The sequence below is a fragment of the Marmota marmota genome, unplaced genomic scaffold, assembly GCF_001458135.2.
Source record: "Marmota marmota marmota unplaced genomic scaffold, marMar, whole genome shotgun sequence".
Classification (NCBI taxonomy): domain Eukaryota; kingdom Metazoa; phylum Chordata; class Mammalia; order Rodentia; family Sciuridae; genus Marmota; species Marmota marmota.
In genome coordinates this window covers 2,597,224-2,618,531 of record NW_025999929.1, presented here as the reverse complement: position 1 = coordinate 2,618,531, position 21,308 = coordinate 2,597,224, and the positions used below count along the sequence as shown (strand labels likewise).

The 21,308-nt window shown below is 39.1% G+C and overlaps 1 protein-coding gene across 3 annotated transcripts in view; it reads left to right on the top strand.

Annotated features, from left to right (window-relative positions):
• The window catches only part of Mylk4 (myosin light chain kinase family member 4), a 75,883-nt gene that overhangs the window by 48,398 nt on the left and 6,177 nt on the right, over window positions 1-21,308 (top strand). For 2 of the 3 annotated variants that reach the window (XM_015506138.2, XM_048800485.1), the window contains exons 2-12: window positions 2,954-3,032; window positions 3,369-3,816; window positions 5,089-5,390; window positions 6,869-6,974; window positions 10,526-10,619; window positions 10,716-10,825; window positions 12,143-12,284; window positions 14,887-14,957; window positions 15,768-15,896; window positions 16,496-16,648; window positions 19,581-19,659. In XM_015506138.2, the coding sequence (XP_015361624.2) occupies window positions 2,954-3,032; window positions 3,369-3,816; window positions 5,089-5,390; window positions 6,869-6,974; window positions 10,526-10,619; window positions 10,716-10,825; window positions 12,143-12,284; window positions 14,887-14,957; window positions 15,768-15,896; window positions 16,496-16,648; window positions 19,581-19,659 (1,713 nt within the window). The remainder of the gene's footprint in view (window positions 1-2,953; window positions 3,033-3,368; window positions 3,817-5,088; window positions 5,391-6,868; window positions 6,975-10,525; window positions 10,620-10,715; window positions 10,826-12,142; window positions 12,285-14,886; window positions 14,958-15,767; window positions 15,897-16,495; window positions 16,649-19,580; window positions 19,660-21,308) is intronic. The other variant, XM_048800486.1, reaches the window with a different exon arrangement.

Below are 21,308 nucleotides of genomic sequence, written 5' to 3'. Positions count from 1 at the left end.
TATATATATATATATATATATATATATATAGAGAGAGAGAGAGAGAGAGAGAGAGAGAGAGAGAGAGAGAGACCTGTGCTTTTTTATAGCAGCTTCTACACAGAACTAAAGAAATGCAAAGGAAAAAGTTGAAGTTCAATAAGGTTTTGGTCTGGGGACAAAAAAGGAGAAATACAACTTGTGTTCATTGAAAATTCTTCAGTTCAAAGTTCCTCTAGATGTCAGTATTACATAGGAAGATAAAAATATAATAGCTTGGGGCATTGAATGAGGACCTTCTTCCATTATTTAAAAGGTAAAACATATGTGATATATAATTTCCAAAGGAACAAACAGCCTTTTTTGGAAACTGACTTCTTATATTCCTCAGGACCAAGGGCTTCTCCTGTTTATTAGATAGGACTCCACACCTAAAGAATATTGACAGAGTATATGGACACTTACCATCTGACATACAGATGGTCTTTGGGGCAAATGCTGAGTGATCAGTGCTTCACAGAGTAGCACAGCCAAATTCTCAATTTTGCATGTTATGATGAACTGAAATTGACTAATACCTGTTTTTATTTTTAAGTCCACGTTTGCTTTTTTACCATTGAGTTTATGCCACACATGATAAGCCCAGAAGCACAATGTCTATTGCTATACCAGGAATCTTCATTTAGATAGTGAATCATTGAAACCAAGTGTAGTGGCTCATGCCTGTAATCCCAGCTACTCAGGAGACTAAGGCAGAAAGATCGTGAGTTTGAGGCCAGCCTGGACAATATAGTAAGACCTTGTCTCAACAAACAAACAAACAAACAACAACAAAAATAAAAAACAGAGAAGCCTTGGAAGACAAATTTGTAAAATCTTATAAACACAATTTGGTAATATTCCTTATTTGACTAAGATGAATATGCATTTTCAAAATTAAATCAAATAGTGTCTCTCTCTTTTTTTAAAAAAAAAATTCCCTCCCCTTACTATGTTAATTTGAATCTTTTGGCCAAAAATTATTCGCATCTCTGCTCTCATAATTTGTTTTCATTTTATGCTCTTCTTTCTTAATCTCATCTTCTGTGGTTCCAACTATGTAGTAGATCTCAATAAATATTAATAACGTAGCTTAGCTATGGTCTTTTTGTTTTTTCCTAGAGGAATAGTAGAGTGAATGCAGTTGCTAAGAGCACAGAGTGAGCTACACAACTGAGTTAAAATCCTGGCTTCATCTATAAAATAGAGCTGATAGTCTATACCAAAAGGTTGTTATAAGGAGCAACCAAGTTGATAATGTATTGGTTCAATAATAACTGGCCCATTGCCCATGTTCCATAAATTTTAGCCATTATCACCATCATCGTCATGGCCAGCATCATCATCATCAACATCATCATCATCACCATCGTCATTGTCATCGTCGTCATCATTACTGTCACCACCACTATCATCATCATCATCATCATCATCATCATTGTCCTCATCAATATGTGCCGGTCCCTGGACTAAGCACCAGGAGTCACACATGAACCAGTCAAACCTTTAGAAACCCCATAGTCTAGTGAGAAATTGACAGGGGAAAAAGGGTCAATGAAATGTTGCAAGAGATAACAAGGGTTGGGCACATGTCAAGCTCTGTGCAAGCTTAGAGGGGGAGCAGCTGGCTTTGCCTGAGGAAGCTGAAGACCATGTTCCCCGCCATCTCCGCACTTAGACTTAAAAGAGAATTACTGCTCTAATCTACAGCCCTGGCTTTCTATAGATTTACTAAACATGCCTCTGTGTTGTGAGGTCCCTGGTTTAAAAATGGAAATACTCTGAACCTATGAAACTGTTCCTTAAATTATTTGAAAGTACACATTGCAATTTGTCTTGGTGACTATGCACTGACTTATATGGTATTTCAGGTTAGCAAACCACCCTGAGGCAAACTGTTAAATTGTTTCTGTTTCAAGAAATAGGAGGGAGATACACCCTGCCACACACACACACACACACATACAGAGAGAGAGAGAGAGAGAGAGAGAGAGAGAGAGAGAGATTGATTCTTTGGACCTCCATACAATTTCTTAAATTTCTAATACATAAATTTAGAATTGTGATAATTTGGGTGGGTTGGGTTGGACTAATGTTTACATTTTATATGGTATTTGAAAGGGATTTGAGAAGAATGTTTATCCACTTAGGAGGAGAGATATTTGCTCTAAGCAACCTAAAAACTCATAAAAAGCTTATTTTCCTTAATTTTCTGTTTGCAAAGCCATTCACATATGTACTCTCATTTTTATTTGATTTTTATATGAATCATATCAAGACAAATTAAACAGAGGTCAAAGGTGGCACATACATTATCAACATTCTTTAATCTATTCATGAAAATGGACAACCTATGAATCATGATAGAATTCTACAGTATTTCTTTGAAAATAATAAGTTAATTTGTTTTCAGGTATAAAATTCCACCATAAGATTAGCCTATACAGGATTTCATTAATTCAGACTCTTCTGTTCAGTGAATGTCTATTAATTTTCGTTTTTTTTTCTTTTGGAAATATATAATATTATGATTCTTAACCTGGAGCATTTTTATACCTAGGGGACATTTAGCAATCTCTGGGTACATTTTGTTTTATTAATATTATTGTGATTGACAAAGTTTCAGATAGACAAGAAGAGTAGATTTTTGAGATCTATTATATGCAGAATGAATACAGTGAATAATAATGTGTTGTATATTTTAAAATAATTAAGAGAGTAAGTTTTAAATGCCTGGAGATGCAATTGGTCATGACAGTTGGGAAGCAGGATACTACTGGCATCTTCTGGGTAGATTATCAGGGAAGTCGCTGAACATCCTACAATTCTCATGCTGTTTCTTACCATAGAGACTTATGCAGCCCCAAGTGTCGGTAGTGCTGAGTTTGAGAAATCTGGATATAATAGGTAATCTCACTTACTTTCATATCCACAGGCTAAGGAGAAGGTGTGGTCAAACCCTGGCCTGAAGGAAAAGACACTTGTCAAAGGCGAAAGGACATCAGCCCTCACAGGTAACATCCTTAGAAGACTAGCAGTTGCAGACAGAGAATCTGCTTTGAAAATCCTGCTATTTTTCTCATACAGAGGAAGTTACATGTTTAGAGAGAAATTCTATTTTGTGAATGCTTTTATCTGATTGATTTTTGGTCCCATCAGTTGCAAAAAAGAAAATCTCTTAAAATCCAATTGTCAATCAGTTGGTTCTCTTTCCTTTTTCCTGGCTACTCAAAATGTATGTCTGTTGTTTAAAAAGAAACCAGAGCATAGATGGCATTATATGAAGCTGAAATTATACTGATCACATGCATTCTCCATTAAAATATTTTGTGTCCTATGGTGGCTTCTAGAGAGATCTACCCAGAAGAACCAACTGTCCTCTGAGAAAGAAAAGATTGATAAACTCAACAAGAAAAATTCCGAGAAGACCAATGCCTCTGTAGATCAGAGGAGTTTTGCCGTGTGTCATTCAGAAAGGCAAGATAAGGCAGAGGATTCTGTCCCGAGAAACTCCATAGAACCGAGGGGGAGTGTAGATGGAAAAGGTACTTCTTGCACAGAAAGCTTGAAGAGAAAAGAAAATAATAGTGTTGGAGATAATAAGCAAGCCACTGTGGATAAGAATGATTGTCCAGCGCTCAAGGGGGAGTCAAATGGGCTCAATTCTAAGGAAGATACTAGAAGACAAGAAGATGAGGAGGAAGGACGGTCTCCAACAGCAGGAGCACCCGTGCTGGACAAAAATTCCAATAAAAAGCAGCATGTTGATAAAACTAACGGTGATCAGTCCCATGAAAGGTAGGGTGCACACTACACCCCCACAACTAATGTTTCTTAGCGATCTATCTGCCATTACAGTTAAAGGTCATATTGAAAGAAAAATGAAGAGAGTTTTTGAATTAATGATTTAGAACCCAGTTTCCCAGATCATGTAGATTTTTTTTTTCACCGTCATATTTCTTGCCCTTGTTTTTCTTCTTGTCTCTGATACTTTCAGGCATTTTATTGTTTTGTTTGGATGCTGGGGATCAAACCCAGGGCCTTTTTCATGCTAAATATGCATTCTACCACTAAGCTACATTCCCATCCGTATATTTTTGCTTCCTAAGTCTTCTATCATCATACAGATGATGACAAAGTTTATAAATATTTCCAGTAATCAACATTTTGAAAAGATCAAATAAAAGTTCTTTTTTCTTGTTTAGCAACGGAGAAGATATTCTCCATAAGGGCAATAATTAAATAATAGTTAGATTTAATTGTAAGTTAGGAACCTAAATCTGAAAAAGTTTACCTAGTTCATTATACACAAAAATTGGCTATTTACACCCAAGTATTGTAAGAAGTAGATTATTGAATGATTCTCTTCCTTAACTGCAAAGTTTCATATATAAATTCAGGAAATTTTGAAACCCATTGAAATTAATTGCTCTAGGTTATGGTGACCCATGATATCTATTTGGAACAAAGGGTATCCAAATACTTGTGTGGTCCTTTTTAGGGACTGAAGACATAATTCTTGTTTAACTTTAAAATAATATCCTTGAAACCTAAACCTAATCTTGGATAAATCTAATTTTCCATAAATTAAACATAAACACTGATGATTATTGAAGTCCATCACTGCAAAGATGTGCTTAGTAGTTATACGAACTGCCCCTAAACCAGAAATCCACCCATGTTCCCTTATGACTGATAATGTTTAGAGATATTACTGCTTCTTATATTATGAAATTGGTCATTTTTTTTCTCTATGAAGAAAGGAAGTGGGGAAAAATGAAAACAAATTAGGTTTTCACATAATGACCACTTTTATAAAGAGACAGTGAAGTGCCTGGGGGTAACCACAAGGTCTTGGGGATTTTTCATCCTGGTAATTTACATAGATTCAATGGGGGGAGCCCACTGCTTCCCTTGGTCCCTAAGCACTGAAATGGTCACCTCTGTCTCGGAGCTCACATCCTCTTCACCAGGACACCGTTGTAGGAAAGCTTTAGTTCTGAGAATTTTGACCATCTGAACATTTTCTCCTTGAAACTTTGAGAGCTGCAACTGGATTTTATTTTCCAGGTGCATCAACAGTGCCAAGATGGTATCTGCACCAGGAGTCCTGGGAAATCCAGCAACAGGATGCACTCTCCAGCAGGCTGAACAATCGGAGTCCATTGGCAGCAGTAAGCGCAGAGTGACCGAGGAGTGCTTCGTCAAGGAGGACAGCAAAAAGAGCAGAATAGATCTAGTGGGTGCAGGTGAAGAGCACACATTTAAAGGGACCCAGGAAGCCAGTCAAGCCCAGAGGAGCTTACAGTGTCAACCCCCTGAGTCTGTGGGAATGAAACCCTCCAGAGAGCAAGATCTGGTGGCCCCACTGGGTAGGAAATGGCTTTTGTACTGGCCTTTTAAAACTTCCTAACCTTTTCCAGCAAGAATTCCAAATGAAGTTTCATTATCCTAACAGCCTGAAGGAGACTTAAGCCCTATTGATGCTGTTTGTGTGTTTAACTGGAGCACTTTTTTTTTTAAGAAAAACTCTGAAGCAATGAGTTGCCACCAAGTGAATGCTCTCTTGACAACATTTTTCAGCATATTCATAGTGTAAGAAGTGAAAATCCACTCAAATCAGATTCTCAGATGTTAACTGAATACAAAGATGTCATATTAGTTAAGTTAATTTTAAATTAAAAGCATCAGCCAAGAGCAGTGTGTGCTTGCCTGTAATCCCAGCTACTCAGGAAGCTGAGTCAGGAGGATCAAGAATTTAAGGCCAGCTTTTGCAACATAGTGAGACTTGGTCTCAAAACAAAACAAAACTCTCCCAAAGTATTAACACTCAGTAGAGGACCTGAAACAAGATAAGTGCTCAAGAAGCATGTTGAACAAATATCAAGTATTGAAAGCAAAGCTGTTATCTACTCCCCTCATTGAATGCATGCAATAATAGCTGCTTGATAAATGAATACATGGAGAATGAACAGGTTCATGACGAGCAAATTTTAACAGCAGCAGTCATGGAGAAGTAAAAAGAATATTGGGAGAAATATTATAGAGTAATTACGCATGTTAGGACTAATGTTGATATGGTCTAGAGTTTAAATACACAAGATGGAAGGTAGAAAGTGGAAGAAATTCGATAGTTGTAGAATACACACTTACCTCGTTTTATTGGGTGTTTTATTTCCAGCCAGCCAGGAAAAATTCATCTCTGTGACTTAAATGTGTCTTAAATAGAGCCTAAAACGTTTTGGAAAGTAATATATAACATCAAACATTTCAGTGACATGAAGAAATGTTTCATTTTTCCTTTTTTTTTTCTCTCTGCTTTAATTAAAATAACAGAATATATCAAGGGGCGCTTTTTTAAAAAAATGGATCAAATAATTCCTCATGTTTGAATTACAATGGTCTCACTCAAGCTTGGAAGTATTATTTTTTATTTTGAATTATTTATTTTTATGTTTTTTGTGATGCTGGGAATGGAACCCAGGGCCTTGTGCACATTAGGCAAGTGCTCTGCCACTAAACTGCACCAAGTTCGTTACCTGTTTGGACTGTACTGGGCTTGGACATTTGCTACTAACTTTTGACATTTCTGAAAAGTGTTCGGAAGATGGTATGAATGATAGTTGGATGGTCCTGACATTCTTTCTCAAAGAGGTCAGATATTACCTTTATTAATCGCAGATTATAATATGAAATGGAACTTTATATTCCTGGATCATTAGGAATAAAACAGACAGCCCATGGTATTTAATTATTAAATGAGCACATTTTTATTATGAGGTCCAATGCTAGATGCTAAAAAGAGGTCAGACTGCTTGACAGACAGCCCTTTTTTCCTCTCACCTTCTAGATGACATCCCTGCTCCTGCCGCCCCATTCGATCATCGAATTGTGACAGCCAAGCAAGCAGCGGTCAACACTTTATATACCGTGAGCAAAACAGAGATTTTGGGAGGGTAAGTCATGCTCAATTGGAACAGCAGAGACAGACCTGAGGGCTTCAGAAACTTTTTCCTGAGAAGTAGAACATTTATAGACAGACAAGAGATTTCAGCCATTTCTGAAAATTGTCACGGGTGCCAGAAAGGTTGATGTGGTCACTAAACTCCACATTTATTATCTGCTTTTACTTCCCATGTTGTAATGTCTGAAAGTAAGAAAAACCCAACGTGAGTCACCAGAAGATTCTGAAGCTGTTCAAAGCCATGGCTTAAACCCCAGGAGACAGAATGTAGAAATGAGTCACCGCCATGTCTTTCTTGTGGCATGTGCAAAGTTTTTGTATCATTCTCCATTTCTACTGTTACTGTATTGGTTACTATTATCCATTCTAATTGATTGCTTTCCTCACTGAAGAGCTTATTTGAGGGACACCGAAATGCATGTTCTCTCCCTAAAGAAGAAAGATTAAAACGGGAGCACATTTAGGCTGGGAGATGTTTTTTCCTCTTCTACTTCATTCACAATTGCCTCTATGATATCTTGTAACTCAAAGCTTCAATTATAAGGTTTGCTATCATCAGCATGTCTTTGTATAAAAAAAAAAAAAGAAAAGGAAGAGGAAAGCAGAAAATTTACATACATATATACAAAATTTACTTACCAACACATGAGAAATAGATTTCTGCAATTAATTACTGGGGTGTAATTCATTGATTTCAAGAGGTCCTTTCTTCCTCTTCCCATCCATATTCCTTTTGCCCTTGCCACATGGAACCACCTGAATGTCTTCCTTGGTGATCATGAGAGAACTTCCCATGGGACATGGGGATGGGCGGAGGAGAAATGAGGATTCCACAGCATGAACTGGTGCCATGGAAGTCTGAAGTATTTGAGTCTTCAGGGATTTCAGTGGCAAGCCAGCAACTAATTTCTCTGAAGGAGAATAGTTATTTGCAAAAGAAATTTTGAAACAATTCCCAGGGTTTGTGCTGTTTTTCTGGCTAAGGTTTGTCAATAGTGCCCCTTCAACTTCCTTTCTGCCCCCTATGGGCACCATTGGATCTGCTTGGTTGCACTGAAGTCTAGACCAGCAGCTGGTCGTCCCTTGTTCTGGGCTCCACTCAACACTGGCAGCCACAATCTGCTCAGCAAACTAGTTGAGTGCATGTTGCTGCCTTCAAGATGTGAAGGGATCATTGAGTGCTGGCCTCCTTTTCTGTGGTAGGAGGGTCAAGATTCAGCATCTGACCTTTTCCTTTTGGTAGAGATGCTATAAGATGCCAAGGATTATTGAATCTTCAAAAATTTTCCTGTTTTAGTCTGCTGCCCTGTGGCCTCTAGGATATTTATATCCCTGCTATAGTTTGGATTTGTAATATTTCCCAAAGGCCCTTGTGTTAAAGGCTTAGTTTAATAAGCCTGTTGAGAGCTGGTGAAACTTGTAGGAGGAGGAGCCTGGTGGGAGAAAGTTAGGTTCCTGGGGGGGGGGGGGGCCCTCGAANGGGAGAAAGTTAGGTTCCCTGGGGGGGGGGGTGCCCTCGAAGGAGATATTGGGATCTCAGTCCCTTCCTCTCTCTCCCTTTTTGCTTCTCTGCCACCATGAAGGGAGCAACTCCTCTGCCACATACTCCTCCTATGACATACTATGCTGCCACAGGCCCAAAGCCACAGGCCAAACATCCATGCACTGGAACCTCTGAAACTAGCTTCCTTTAATTTTTAAAAAAAAATTTTTTAAAGCTATACATGGTCACAATATCTTTCTTTCTTTATTTTTATGGGGTGCTGAGGATCGAACCCAGTGCCTCACATGTGCGAGACAAGCGCTCTACCACTGAACCACAACCTTAGCCCCCTTTAAGTTTTTTTTATCTTAGGTATTTTGTCACAGCATTGAAAATATGACTAATGCTGATGATCATGTTTAGTTAATATGAGGTTATTAGTCTGGTGACCCCAGCTTGAATACTGGGAGGTGGACTCATCATTCAAGGCCCTTGCAGAATAAATCTTGTGAGAGAGCCACAGAGTGGAGATAACCCTTGTGTCAAACTGTGGTGGCTCACCATTGCTGGGCTAGGCAGTTCTAGGCCATTGCTAGTGATGGGGTAAAAGTACTTTCTTAAACAATGACTACAGAGGAGGTGCCTGGGGCTGTATTCATATTCTCCAGTACAGGTTTCCTGTAGAATGGTGGTTGGAATTGCACTTACCCCCTGGCTATGTTTATAGTAATCCAACATCATTCTCCAAGCTCCACCTGCTTCTGCCCTGGGTAGGAAGCTGAGTTGACTGGAATGTGGTGGCTGTCACTGCCCCGCCTCTGTCAGGTGTTGCTATCATCATCATCTCTACAGGCTCCAGGAAAGTGTCCTTGTTCAAGTTCACTGTGCAGTTAGGGAGGCTTCCCTTTCATTCCTTGCCATGACAGCCACCATTGCACACAGCAGGGACACATGTTCTATTTTACCTTACTAGATAAGCAATCAAAATAAGCAAATCAAGTTTAGAAATTGCTCACAAGTGTGCATTTTGGAATGTGATCACAAAGGTATGAAGATATATTAGTTTGTTTTCTGTTACTTCAATTAAATACCTGAGGCTGGCTCCTTTATTAAGGAAAAAGGTTTACTTAATTCACAGTTCCAAAGATTCAAGAGCATGATGCCTGTCATGACTTGCCTCTGATGAGTGTTTCCCTGGTTGGTCACATCATGGTAGACAATATCAAAGTAGGAGAAAGTAGAAGAGTTAGGGATCACACCATGAAACAGGAAGAGACACTAGGTTTGCTCTTTTATAACAACCCTTTCATAAGAACTAACCAGGATTCCATAAGCACTACATCAATTCCTTCTGTTACTTCTTATTAGGTCCCAGCACTTAAAACATCTCCATATTATCCCCCAACATTTCCATACTGAGGACCAAGCTCCCAACACATGAATCTTGGAGGCACACCCTCAACCTATATCATATCAGAAGCACATATGGATTGACTCCCAAGCTAAACTGAGACAATACTCATTGGCAACAAGGCAGTATGTACTTCAGATCATATGTACCTATATGTGATATCATTTTTTCATCTCTTTTAAGTTCATATGCAATTTCTAAATGGATTCTGATATACCTGCCCCACAGACTGAATCATTCATATGCTTACCCAGCCCAGTTTGTTACATTCATATGTATTCAGAAAGATTCTGTCTTGTCAACTAGTGATTCTGAATTTTAGTGTGCACATGAATCATCCAGAGAAAGGGTGAAATGCAGATTCTGGGGCCTTACCCTGAATTCCGGCCTCCATAGTTCTGGGGTAGGGTCCAGAATACTACATTCTTAACACGCTTCCTCCTGGGAGATCTGACACAAGTGACCTAAACCACACCTTGACTAGCGCTGTTCAGAAGTCCAGGGGATACAGTGGGTGCACACACAGGTTTGCTCTTCAAGTTCAAAGAAGAAAAGCCCCAGAGAAACTGCACTGTTGGTGTGGCAGTGACTGCCGGGTTCCCTGGCAGGTTGGCAGTGACTCATTCTGTGCGGTTCTCTCCTTTGGCAGGGGGCGTTTCGGCCAGGTTCACAAGTGCGAAGAGAAGGCCACAGGCCTGAAGCTGGCTGCCAAAATCATCAAGACCAGAGTCCCAAAGGACAAGGTGAAGGGCATGGGGTGGGGATGGGGGGAGATGGGTGCAGGAGCCACCCTCCTAACCGTTCTCCACCACACTAACGCCCTGTCTCCTCTCTCTCAGGAGGAAGTGAAGAACGAGATCAGCGTCATGAATCAGCTGGACCATGTGAACCTCATCCAGCTCTATGATGCCTTTGAGTCTAAGAATGACATCGTCCTGGTCATGGAGTAGTAGGTGTCCCCTCCTGCCCACCCCCCTTTACCCGCCTCCTCTACCCCACTCACAACTAGGAGTCTGCAGCTGCATTCTGCCTCAGCAGGGCCAGAATCAAACCCATTGCACCTTTGGATCTGATTTGTCTGAGTCACATGGTCGTGTCAGTCTCAGAAGGCAGACCACTTAGAGAATATACATCTCCCAATGCGACGTGTGGATAAGATGAAGCAGGACAAAATGGATACAGCTTTGTATCTAAGCTATATTACCACGAATCAAGCTTTCATTTTGTCCTGGGTAATCTAGAGGAAAGCGATTTTTGAATTACATCTCATTTCCAACGTATTGTCATCCCCCCCTTGTCCTCCAAGAATAAGTTCCAAGTCCCCGGAGTGGATGCTTGAAACCAAGGACAGTACTGAGCTCTCTAGCTACTATATTTTTCTTATACTTGCATACCTATGATAAAGTTTAATTTGTCAGTAACTAATAATAAAATGGGACAAACATAATGTGCTATAATATAATTATGGGAATGTCATCTCTCTCTCAAAATATCTTACTGTACTACACTGTCCACAGTTTCCTGTTGGTAACTAAAACCCCAGAAAGCAAAACTGTGGCCAAGCCAGGATTACTTGATTCATTAATACAAAGTTTATGTAAAATGCTCGATGCATAGAGTGAGAAGCTTCCATTTAATCACCTTTGTAAAAACTTAATGACTGGTTGGTTAGAAAATGAGTAGTTTTTTTCAGGCTGGGGGTGTAGTTCGTTAGTAGAGCACTTGTCTAGTATGTGTGAGGCCTTGGGTTTGATCCATAGCACCACAAAAGAAAAATTGAGAGAAAGAACAAAAAGAAGTTAGAACTACTCGCCTGCCTGTCAGGCAGGCACGCAGGTAGGCCAATAGTTCTAACTAACACTGAATCAATATTTACTCCCCCCCCACCGCCCCCGCCATTTTGGGTTTTGCTTCTTGTTGTGCAATAAAGTATCTTATATAGTAAAGTATCATTCCCATAGAAGCACTTTGTCCCTGCAGTTGGTCTGAGGACTATGTCCTTAGAGTCCTTGTTGTCTCCAGCATTGAGCTGTAGCCACTGATAGAAGAGTCTTCGAGGTTTTCCCTTTGTGAAATTGAAGGTATATACAACAAGAGCAACCACCCAACTGAGATAGCAAAGAAGGCAGAGAAATAACTGTGCACACAGCTTTTTTTTTTTTTTTTTTTTTTTAAGAGTTAGAGGAACTTATACACCAAATTGCCACAAGAAAAGCATGTGATGATCCAGGGCTCAGAACTAACGCCACCTCTCTTCCCTCTGTAGTGTGGAGGGCGGGGAGCTGTTCGACCGCATCATTGATGAAAACTACAACTTGACTGAGTATGATACCATCCTGTTCATCAGGCAGATATGCGAGGGGATCAGGCACATGCACCAGATGTACATCCTCCACTTGGACCTGAAGGTGGGGCATGTTTTCTGTTCTGCCAAATTTAAAGCCTTCCCAACCCCACCCCCACCCCATCTTGATTTGTGGGCCTTGCCAGATATACTCCAGCTCAGGAAATTTGTGGTGTCATTGGTTACATTTTCAGGAATTTTTTTTTTTTTTTTTTTTTTTTGGTATGGAGTCTTTCTGTGTTGCTCCGGCTGGTCTCAAACTCCTGGGCTCAAGTGATCTTCCTGCCTTAGCCTCCCAAGTAGCTGGGACTACATCGGTGTGTTAACACACCTGGTGAAAATCTAGATTCTTATCTCATTCTCAACTTCTGACACCATCTTTAGGTACTATGCCCCCTTTTAGAGGCTACTGTTCATTAGTAACTTGCTTGTGTTAAAGAAATCATTAGTGGGGGTAGTTTCCTGAAAAATTTAGAATTAAAGCTGCCACTACCACCACCACAGTATTCTCATCATATCCTCCTCATTATCAGGATATGTAGGCGAATCCACAATTCACAATTCCCTAGTAGTAACTACACTTTCCAGGTTTCTAAGAATCCCCCGCGCTCTCCTGAACTGTTTCAGGAAGCTCTGGACTTTGGGATCTACTTTCCTATGGGCTTGCCTGAGCACTAGTAGAAACTATGGAGAAGGGAATGTAGGGCAGCCAGAGGGCAGGGCTCCAAAGTCAAAGAGCAGAGAGGACAGGGAGGGGCACCATGCTGGAAATGGTGGAATGCATAAAAGATGCCAAACCACTTCCCCTCTCCTATTATTTATTACCCCTTCCTTTTTTATCTCTCTCAGTATGAAGCCCCTAGAATTGAACTGTACATAATTCCAAACTAACAAAAGATGGAGACTGAATAACACTGACCAAGCCAAATGTTGCAGCTATGAGTCAAAGTCCATCTTGTGTGGCTAGATCATTTGTTCATTTCCCTGTTTGCACAGCATGACAGTGAGATAAAGTATGAATTCTATATAATATACCATCTATTGCAAGTCACCGGGGATTGTGCAGCTAAATAAATCTAGCCTCCTTAAATAGCTTTCCATGGGCCTCTCTTCTACAGCTTGGCTTCCCTCGATGTTGATTTATGTGCCTTGCCTTTCCCATTCACTGGTGCACAGAAGGAGGGCCAGGGGAAGTGGTATATAAAACGACAAAGTCAGAGGTCAAAAATCATTAGCAAAGCCCTTGGCCATGAACTGAGTATGATAATGCATATTTTCATGGTGCATTTTCGTTGAGTGTGGATATTCTGCAGATATCCCTAAAGGGATTTTATTGGCAACCGGAGCCAGGAGCTGGCCTATCATAAGTCAAATGACTCCATCTGTGGCTTCATAACATTGATTGAGAACTTGCAATAGGCCATTTTAGTTATGCCTTGTGTATAGAGATGATAATAAAGGTGACAGCTGGATGGGTCATTAAGGACTAGCTTTTGCAAAAGCTCCTTGGAAGGAAAAGGGCCCAAAGTATTGAATGTCTGTCACTATATAGGGGAGAGGAGAAGTAACTTAAAAATGGTCTCCTTTATATTTTTCTGCTCTAAAAATCATATCCAATGAATATTCTTTAATTTCACAATCAGAAAAATTAACTTTTTGAAGTGCCTTCTTGACATTCTGCAAATCAAATTTTTTCCCCCAAGGCTATGATCCCTGAGGTGAGCTATGATCCCTCCTAAGGGATGGGGGAATGGAATCCTGGCATCCAAAGACTTGGTTCCTGTCCTCAGTTTTCAGAGAAGAGTTGAGACTAGAGTTTGAGGGTGTTCAGCTCTCCTTTAAAAATGTTATTTCTCTTTTAGAGATAATCTTGACTTTAAATCAAGTCCTTTATTTCTCCCAGACCTCATTTTTCATATCCCAATAAATATAGGTCCCTTTGTAGGACATTCTAGGGACATTGGGCAGTAGTGCTACTTACCAGTTTTTCTCCCACTTTGTCCCAGACTGTTAATTTAGCAGAGTGAAGTCTTACCTGAATCTAACTCAAAGGAAATATTAGTCAAGGGCTTCAGGCATTGAGACCAAACTCAGCAAAACCTTAGGATTTCTGAGAATGAAGAATGAGTAGGAGGAAACAGCTTTGCTTTAACATGAGACTTTCCCATAGACAAAGTGCAAAAGAAAAATCTAAAAGTCAGGAGAGTTCACATTATATTGCATATTCTGGGTGGTTAAGCAAATCAGGCCATTTCTCTTGGAACTCATAAATCTTTGGATGAAATATGCCTCCAAGCAGGGGAAATTCATACTTAATAATTTTAGAGGGGCCAATGTCACATCTAGCTGGCCTCCACCAGTCCATTTGGGAAGTCCTGAAACAGCCTCCTCCTTCCCTCAAAGAGGCCTCTGCCTGAACTCATGCATTATGGTCAACTGCGAAGCTGTGGAGAGGGACAGGCAGGGTAATGCAAGGTTGGCAGTGTCCCCGCAACCTCATCCACCACATAATTAAAGGAGAAAATACCCACACAGACAAGCCAGCCCCCAAGTGAAAGGCCTGATATGTTTTTCCTGAGCATCGTTGTATTTTTAGTTGTGGTTCAAGGACAATTTGAGTAAAGGATTGTTGTTTTCATTGCTAATGTGTCTCTTTCTCCTGGCAGCCTGAGAATATCCTGTGTGTGAATCGGGATGCTAAACAAATAAAAATTATTGATTTTGGATTGGCCAGAAGGTATGTCTCTTCGGACATAGGTGTAGGAATGGATTAGGGGACGTGATCGATGATCAATCTTTGCAAAGTAAATCTGATATACTCCTTGGTTTCACGTCCACATTTAGAATTAACTTTATGAAATTTACATTCTCTTACCTTGTCAAATTTGAGATTTGTCTTTAAAAGTCCCTATAATGCATGTAATAAAAATATGATAAATTTAAACCTAATACAATGAAGTTTAGTAAGTTAGAAGCCATTAGTTTAAGATTTTTAAGAATTTGTCTTGGTCTTTTATATTTGTTCCATCAGTGACAAGCAGATTTACTTTTAAAATGTTAATAATTTAAACAAGATTGCCAAAGGTTCTGGCACATATATGCTTCTTAAGGGAATAAAGAGTTTACATGGACACATTAACAATTCAGCACATTAACGATGCATATAAAATGGGTGTTGTAAATTATTGCAGTCTTTTCCTTATTCGTCAATGCAGGCTTATTCAAGCCTGTACATGTCAAGGACTGTATCATTTTACATTATATTCTATAATTTAGATGTTCTAATTATTCTGAGTGACTTTTGCCAAAACTGTTTCAGATTATTACGGTCTTGTAGTATAAATTTTGACTCTTGAAACCCCTGGGACTTCTTCACAAGTTTTGGACGCTGGTACAAAGACAGGATTTCTTTTAAAGTCTATTTATTTTGAATTTGCTGGATCGCTGAAGTTATTCCGTCTCATAGACTGCATCTCTTTTCTGTGATCCCGATTTTGGAGTTTGGATTGACACTCTCCATCCTTCCATCCTGTCTCCTCAATTTCAGATACAAACCCAGAGAGAAGCTGAAGGTGAACTTTGGAACCCCAGAATTTCTTGCCCCTGAAGTTGTGAACTATGATTTTGTGTCCTTTCCGACTGACATGTGGAGTGTGGGGGTCATCGCCTACATGCTGTAAGTCCCTGTGCAGGTCTCTCGTATGCTTGGCCTAAATCTGTGCATATTCTAAGAGGTTTAGCTATTTTTGAATAACAGCCCCGATTTAGGTCATTTAAAAATAACAACATACCATACTCTGTGGCTTCTTAGGTTCTGTTGAATCTTGTGGGTGAAAAGAGTGAATTCTCCCCCACCTCATCTGAAAAAGTGAATGTGTGTGTCTTCACAAATCACTTTGAGTGCTGATACCACCTGAAGCTTTAAAAGGAATTAAAAAGAAAGAGAAAGACTTGGTGGTGACACTCCTGGTGTTTGTCTTCTGAGTATACAACAGTACTTTTCTAGCTACAAAATGCTTTAACAAGGAATTACTATCTTTTGAAAATTCATATTTGAGTGTAGCAGCAGCTTTCACAGTTGCCTTTGTTGAATTAGGAGTTCAGTGGGGGAGGTAAATATTTCCTTGTTTGCAATGATATATTATAAAATTATTCTCCATTGTTAGGTTATTTTCCCCTTCTGACTTTTAAATGACAGAACCCCAAAAAGCAAACTGTCTGTAAAGGTTTTGAGGCTATTTAAAAAATACTCACTCTGGATCCTGCACCTTGTAGACTTAGCGGTTTGTCCCCTTTCCTGGGTGATAATGATGCAGAGACACTGAACAACATCCTGGCATGCAGGTGGGACTTAGAGGATGAAGAATTTCAGGACATCTCAGAGGAGGCCAGGGAATTCATCTCCAAGCTCCTGATCAAGGAGAAGAGGTAACCTAAGTTCATCCTGTGCTCTGGGAAAAGTAGGGAAACAATATGTACCACTGGGCTTATTAGAATTCATTCCCCTAAAGCCCGGATGCTGGGCTAATCCCAGTGACGGGGAGGCTGAGGCAGGAGGATTACAAGTTGGAGGCCAGTCAAGTCAGCCTCAGCAACTTGGTAAAATCTTGTCTCAAAACATTTAAAAAAAAATGAGAAGGGCTGGGGATGTAGTTTAGTGGTAAAGCACTTCTGAGTTCAAACCCCAAGAAAGAAAATCATCCCTCTAGTGATATCTAGCAAGTCTATTGAAATCTGGGGCTACTGTGTTCATGAGGCATTTAGGATTATCATTTTATGTCTTTCTGCCTTTTGCAACAAAGCTCTAGCAATCATGGTCTCCTGTTAGGCCCCAAGTTATTCATCTTTAATCCCTTTCACCCATTTAAGCCAAATGCATGGCTCTGGGCAGCTGAATAACCACCATTTCATTTGAGAATCTATTGGGGGCCAGATGCTTTTTGGGGTTCTGTCATTTAAAAGTCAGTTAGATATTATCTCTTTTAGTCACCATCTTGCCTCCTCCTCCAAGAGGTAGAAACTCTGATTATTACTATTTTATCGATGAGACTCTAAGCAGTTGGCCCACAGTCACATGGCTTTTAAGGGGCAGAACTGATACTGAAACACAAGTTGACCTTCCTCCAAGGCCACACACTGAGCTGCTGTGTATTACATGGCCTTCTAGTTTCTCTAATGCTAAAACCACATTCATTCAAAGTTCAGTGGATAAAGAACAATATTGAAATACAGGGACTTGCATCTTAGAATAATAGAGGGAGAGGGACATTGTGATTAACCTGTCAAACATACTATTTCAGATGGCTTTATGCCCAAACCCTGTAACAGTAGGTGGTCTTTAGGATTGTCAGAGCCAGTAATACTTGGTTTGTTGTCTTATTGTCTTTTTGACTTTTAGGTCCATTAATAAGCATGACCACAAATCAATAGATTGAGGGATGCTGTGTGGAGTAGGGTAACAGCATGGGTAGTGGGTCTGATGTGGGGCCTAATGGGAAATCCTTTCATTCAAGTATTTCACTGATCATCTACCATAATCCAGCAAACAAATTGGGGCATCCATCTTAGATGTACAAAACCTAGTCCTGCTTTAGTAAATGCATGATCTAATAGAAGAGATAGTTATTTTTAAAAATCAATAATACAAATGTGGTCAACACAAAGATAAGACCAGAATGGAGTCCCTAAAGGGTGAAGACTTAGCCAGGCTAAGAGCATCAGTCTAAGAGAAGGGACAATTTGTATTGTGATTTTCTTTGTCCTTAATGAAAGGGCACAATAATAGCTAAGGTTATTATTATTATTTGCACATTATTGTACTATAGGCAGTGGACAGATAGAAAGTGCCAACCCTATGAAACTTTGGGGGATGAGAAATCCACAATTACTGTGAACCTATTGTACATATATATTATATAAATATATTTGATCGATCGATCTATCTATCCTTTTATGTATTACCTTATTTAACCTCTGGAAAATCCAGTGGTATATGGACATACCATCAGTACTTTACAGATGAGGAAACTGAGGCTGAGAGTCATGAAGCCTTGGGGCTAAGGCAGAGCAGATCCTGAGCAGGACCATCGACTCCAATGCCTATGCCTTGCTCACCCCTGCAGTCTAAGGGCTTTGTTTAATACCTATGATGCATCCCATAACATTTGTTTGACTGGTTTAGTCTTGAAGTCAATAGTTGGATAAAACTAAGGTTAAAGTCACATATTACCATGGTAGCATAAATTTCTGGGGTACAAAGATAAAGCTGAAATGTTATTAAAAGTTTTATGATGAGTAAAATGTTATTATTAGCTCTTCAATGTTAAGATTTTAAAAGTCTGACAGTGCAGGAATAATAATTTTTCAGCACTGTCCACTATTGCAATTCTCTGACATCTAATAATGGAAATTTATGGTACTAAACACAATCACATTTCCATCTGTGGTTGGAGGAGGTGAGGAGTTTTTTCTTATTAATAACCTCGGTCTGGTTAGGGTCCTGTAATGGTGATGCTGTCAATAATGTCACTAAAGACATATTTCCTCTTCAAATTGATACTTAAATATTTGGCATCTGATGAAGCAATTATATTGACTCAATCCTACAAACTGAAGCTTTATGATTGTTTGAAACTACTGACTTGATATTTTTCAGAAATTGCACTCAGTTGTAGTTTTTATTTTGAAAAGTTATTTTTATGTGATCCATATTAGTACACCAAACAAGTTACAAATTTCAGAATTAGAATGTGATATCATCTTTTTTTTTTTTGTGATATCATCTTTATTATGGTGTTTATATATGGTTAAGAGAGTATTATTTTCTAAAATTGTATAAACCTCTTTTTGTAGCTGCAAAAGCAGATAGTTTCTTCATAAAGTATTCCTACTTTCTTCGAATAATTATATTAACCATATTTCCTTATCTATTTAACTCTTCAAAACTTCTTTGTTTGAACATTAGTAATACATATACAAAAGACATAATACCTGAATTACTTTTGTAATAATCAATAATCATTGTGGTTTGTTGTTCTCATAATAATAAATATGGGTTTATTCTTCAACTGTTAGGAACTCAATTTATGAGACTCAGATATCACAAGAACTATTTCTTATATTTGGAAGTATTCAATTATTAACAAGAATTTTGATCATTTGTCTTGCTTGCTTTTCCAATGCTGTTACTCTGATTGGATGTGATGGTGACCTCTGCCCTCATCCTCAGCACACAATTCTAGAAAAGATACACTTTACTGTGAATTTGACATTTGGCCATCTGGTCTACCAGCACCAAAGATGAGGGACGAATGTAGACCTTGTTTGGTGTGTTCCTACTAATGAGTTTCTTTCCATTTAGTTGGAGAATAAGTGCCAGTGAAGCTCTCAAACACCCCTGGTTGTCAGACCACAAGCTCCACTCCAGACTCAAGGCACAGGTAACCAGGTTTCTTCCTTTCTTCTGTTTTTTCCCTCCTATTTTCTTGTGTTTTGAGGACATAATGCTACTGTCATCTTAACCTTAAATAATGTTCCTTCTAATGCCTTTTCTCATAGTCTTCAAATCTTGTACTAGTGTTAATTTGCTTAAGGTTCTTTTATTGAGTATTTTGCATTTAAAAAATAATGTTAATTATGGTGTTTATATATGGTTAATAGAGTATTATTTTCAGCATAATTATTTATTATTAAATCATTTTATCCTTTACTAAATAAATCACATCAAAATTCTATGTATATACACACACACCCCATTTGGTGTGTGTGTGTGTGTGTGTGTTTAAAATATTATATACATACATAAAGTTTTGGAGAAGATATGCTGATAAACGTTCAGGATAAATCCCTCCTTAAAACAATTCAGTATTATAAATTCTTTGCTTACCTGGTTTAATCTACTCTGGGCACCAAATCTTAACTCTGATATTCAGCTTGGTCTAGATGTCCCTATAAGTATATGTGAAGGAGACTTGTACCACAGACTAAAGACTGAAATATTTGTTACAAATAATTGACCCCATGCTCTGGACTTACTTCTTATAGTGAAATCTTTCTCTATTCCCACTGCCTTACCATTTATATTCTGATTCCTTCATCTATTTCTTTGGCATTGATTTCTTTTTTGAGCTTTAGATTCATATATGCACCTAGGTACAAGATGCTTCTACTTGGATCTTCTCAGCCCTTGCCTTTCCCTACCTCATCTCATCTTCAACCATCCTCCAGAAAAGAATGTCCATTGAGTGGCATCAACTAGACCTCAGGCATCTTCTTTGTTTTCTCCCTCTCCCTCAATTTCCCCATCTCATATTTAACTACCTCCATGTTATGTACATAATATTCCCCAATTACCTCTGGAATCTGCAATTCTCTCCATCTCTGCGGTTGTCCTGGCCTGGGACATTTGTCTCCTGAATTGCTATAGTAGCTTCCTGGCTGGCTTCTCTGACTCCCTCATGCTGTTTCCATCCAAATAATTGTGGATTCTAGAAATAACACAGAAACAGATGAATAATATTTAAGTAACTTTACTTGGGACTTAGGATGCTCAACCAGAAAAGTTGCACAAAGGGACAATAAGCATTCTATGGCTTCAGGTTCCCAGGTGACAGGCCTGATATGTGCATCAGTTAGCGTAGCTTCTGCCATTGCCCCAGTCTGGTGTGTGTGTGTGTGTGTGTGTGTGTGTGTGACACATTTTTATTTCCTCCACCTTTTCTCCTCATCTTCCCCACTCCCTGGGGTTTTGGAATGGAACTTTTCCCTTGACCAACAAACCTTGGAATGACTATGCTTCAGGTACTCACTTTTTCCACATCCAGTTTTTATTGAAATTAACTCTACTTCTAAATTCAGCATCAGCACTGAGTTTTATTTGTGTCTGAATATACCTTTCCTTGATAATTGGTACTGATGCCAAGTAAAAATAGACTTATTACCTAGCCAGTACCTCACCCAGACTACATAAACTGCTTATTAGGGTGACCAACTTATTTTGAGCCCATTTTCCACTAGTGTATTTTTATCCAAGCTTATTGGTGTCCAAATACACTTTGACGTGGCAGGACAATATAGAAACCACAGTGGA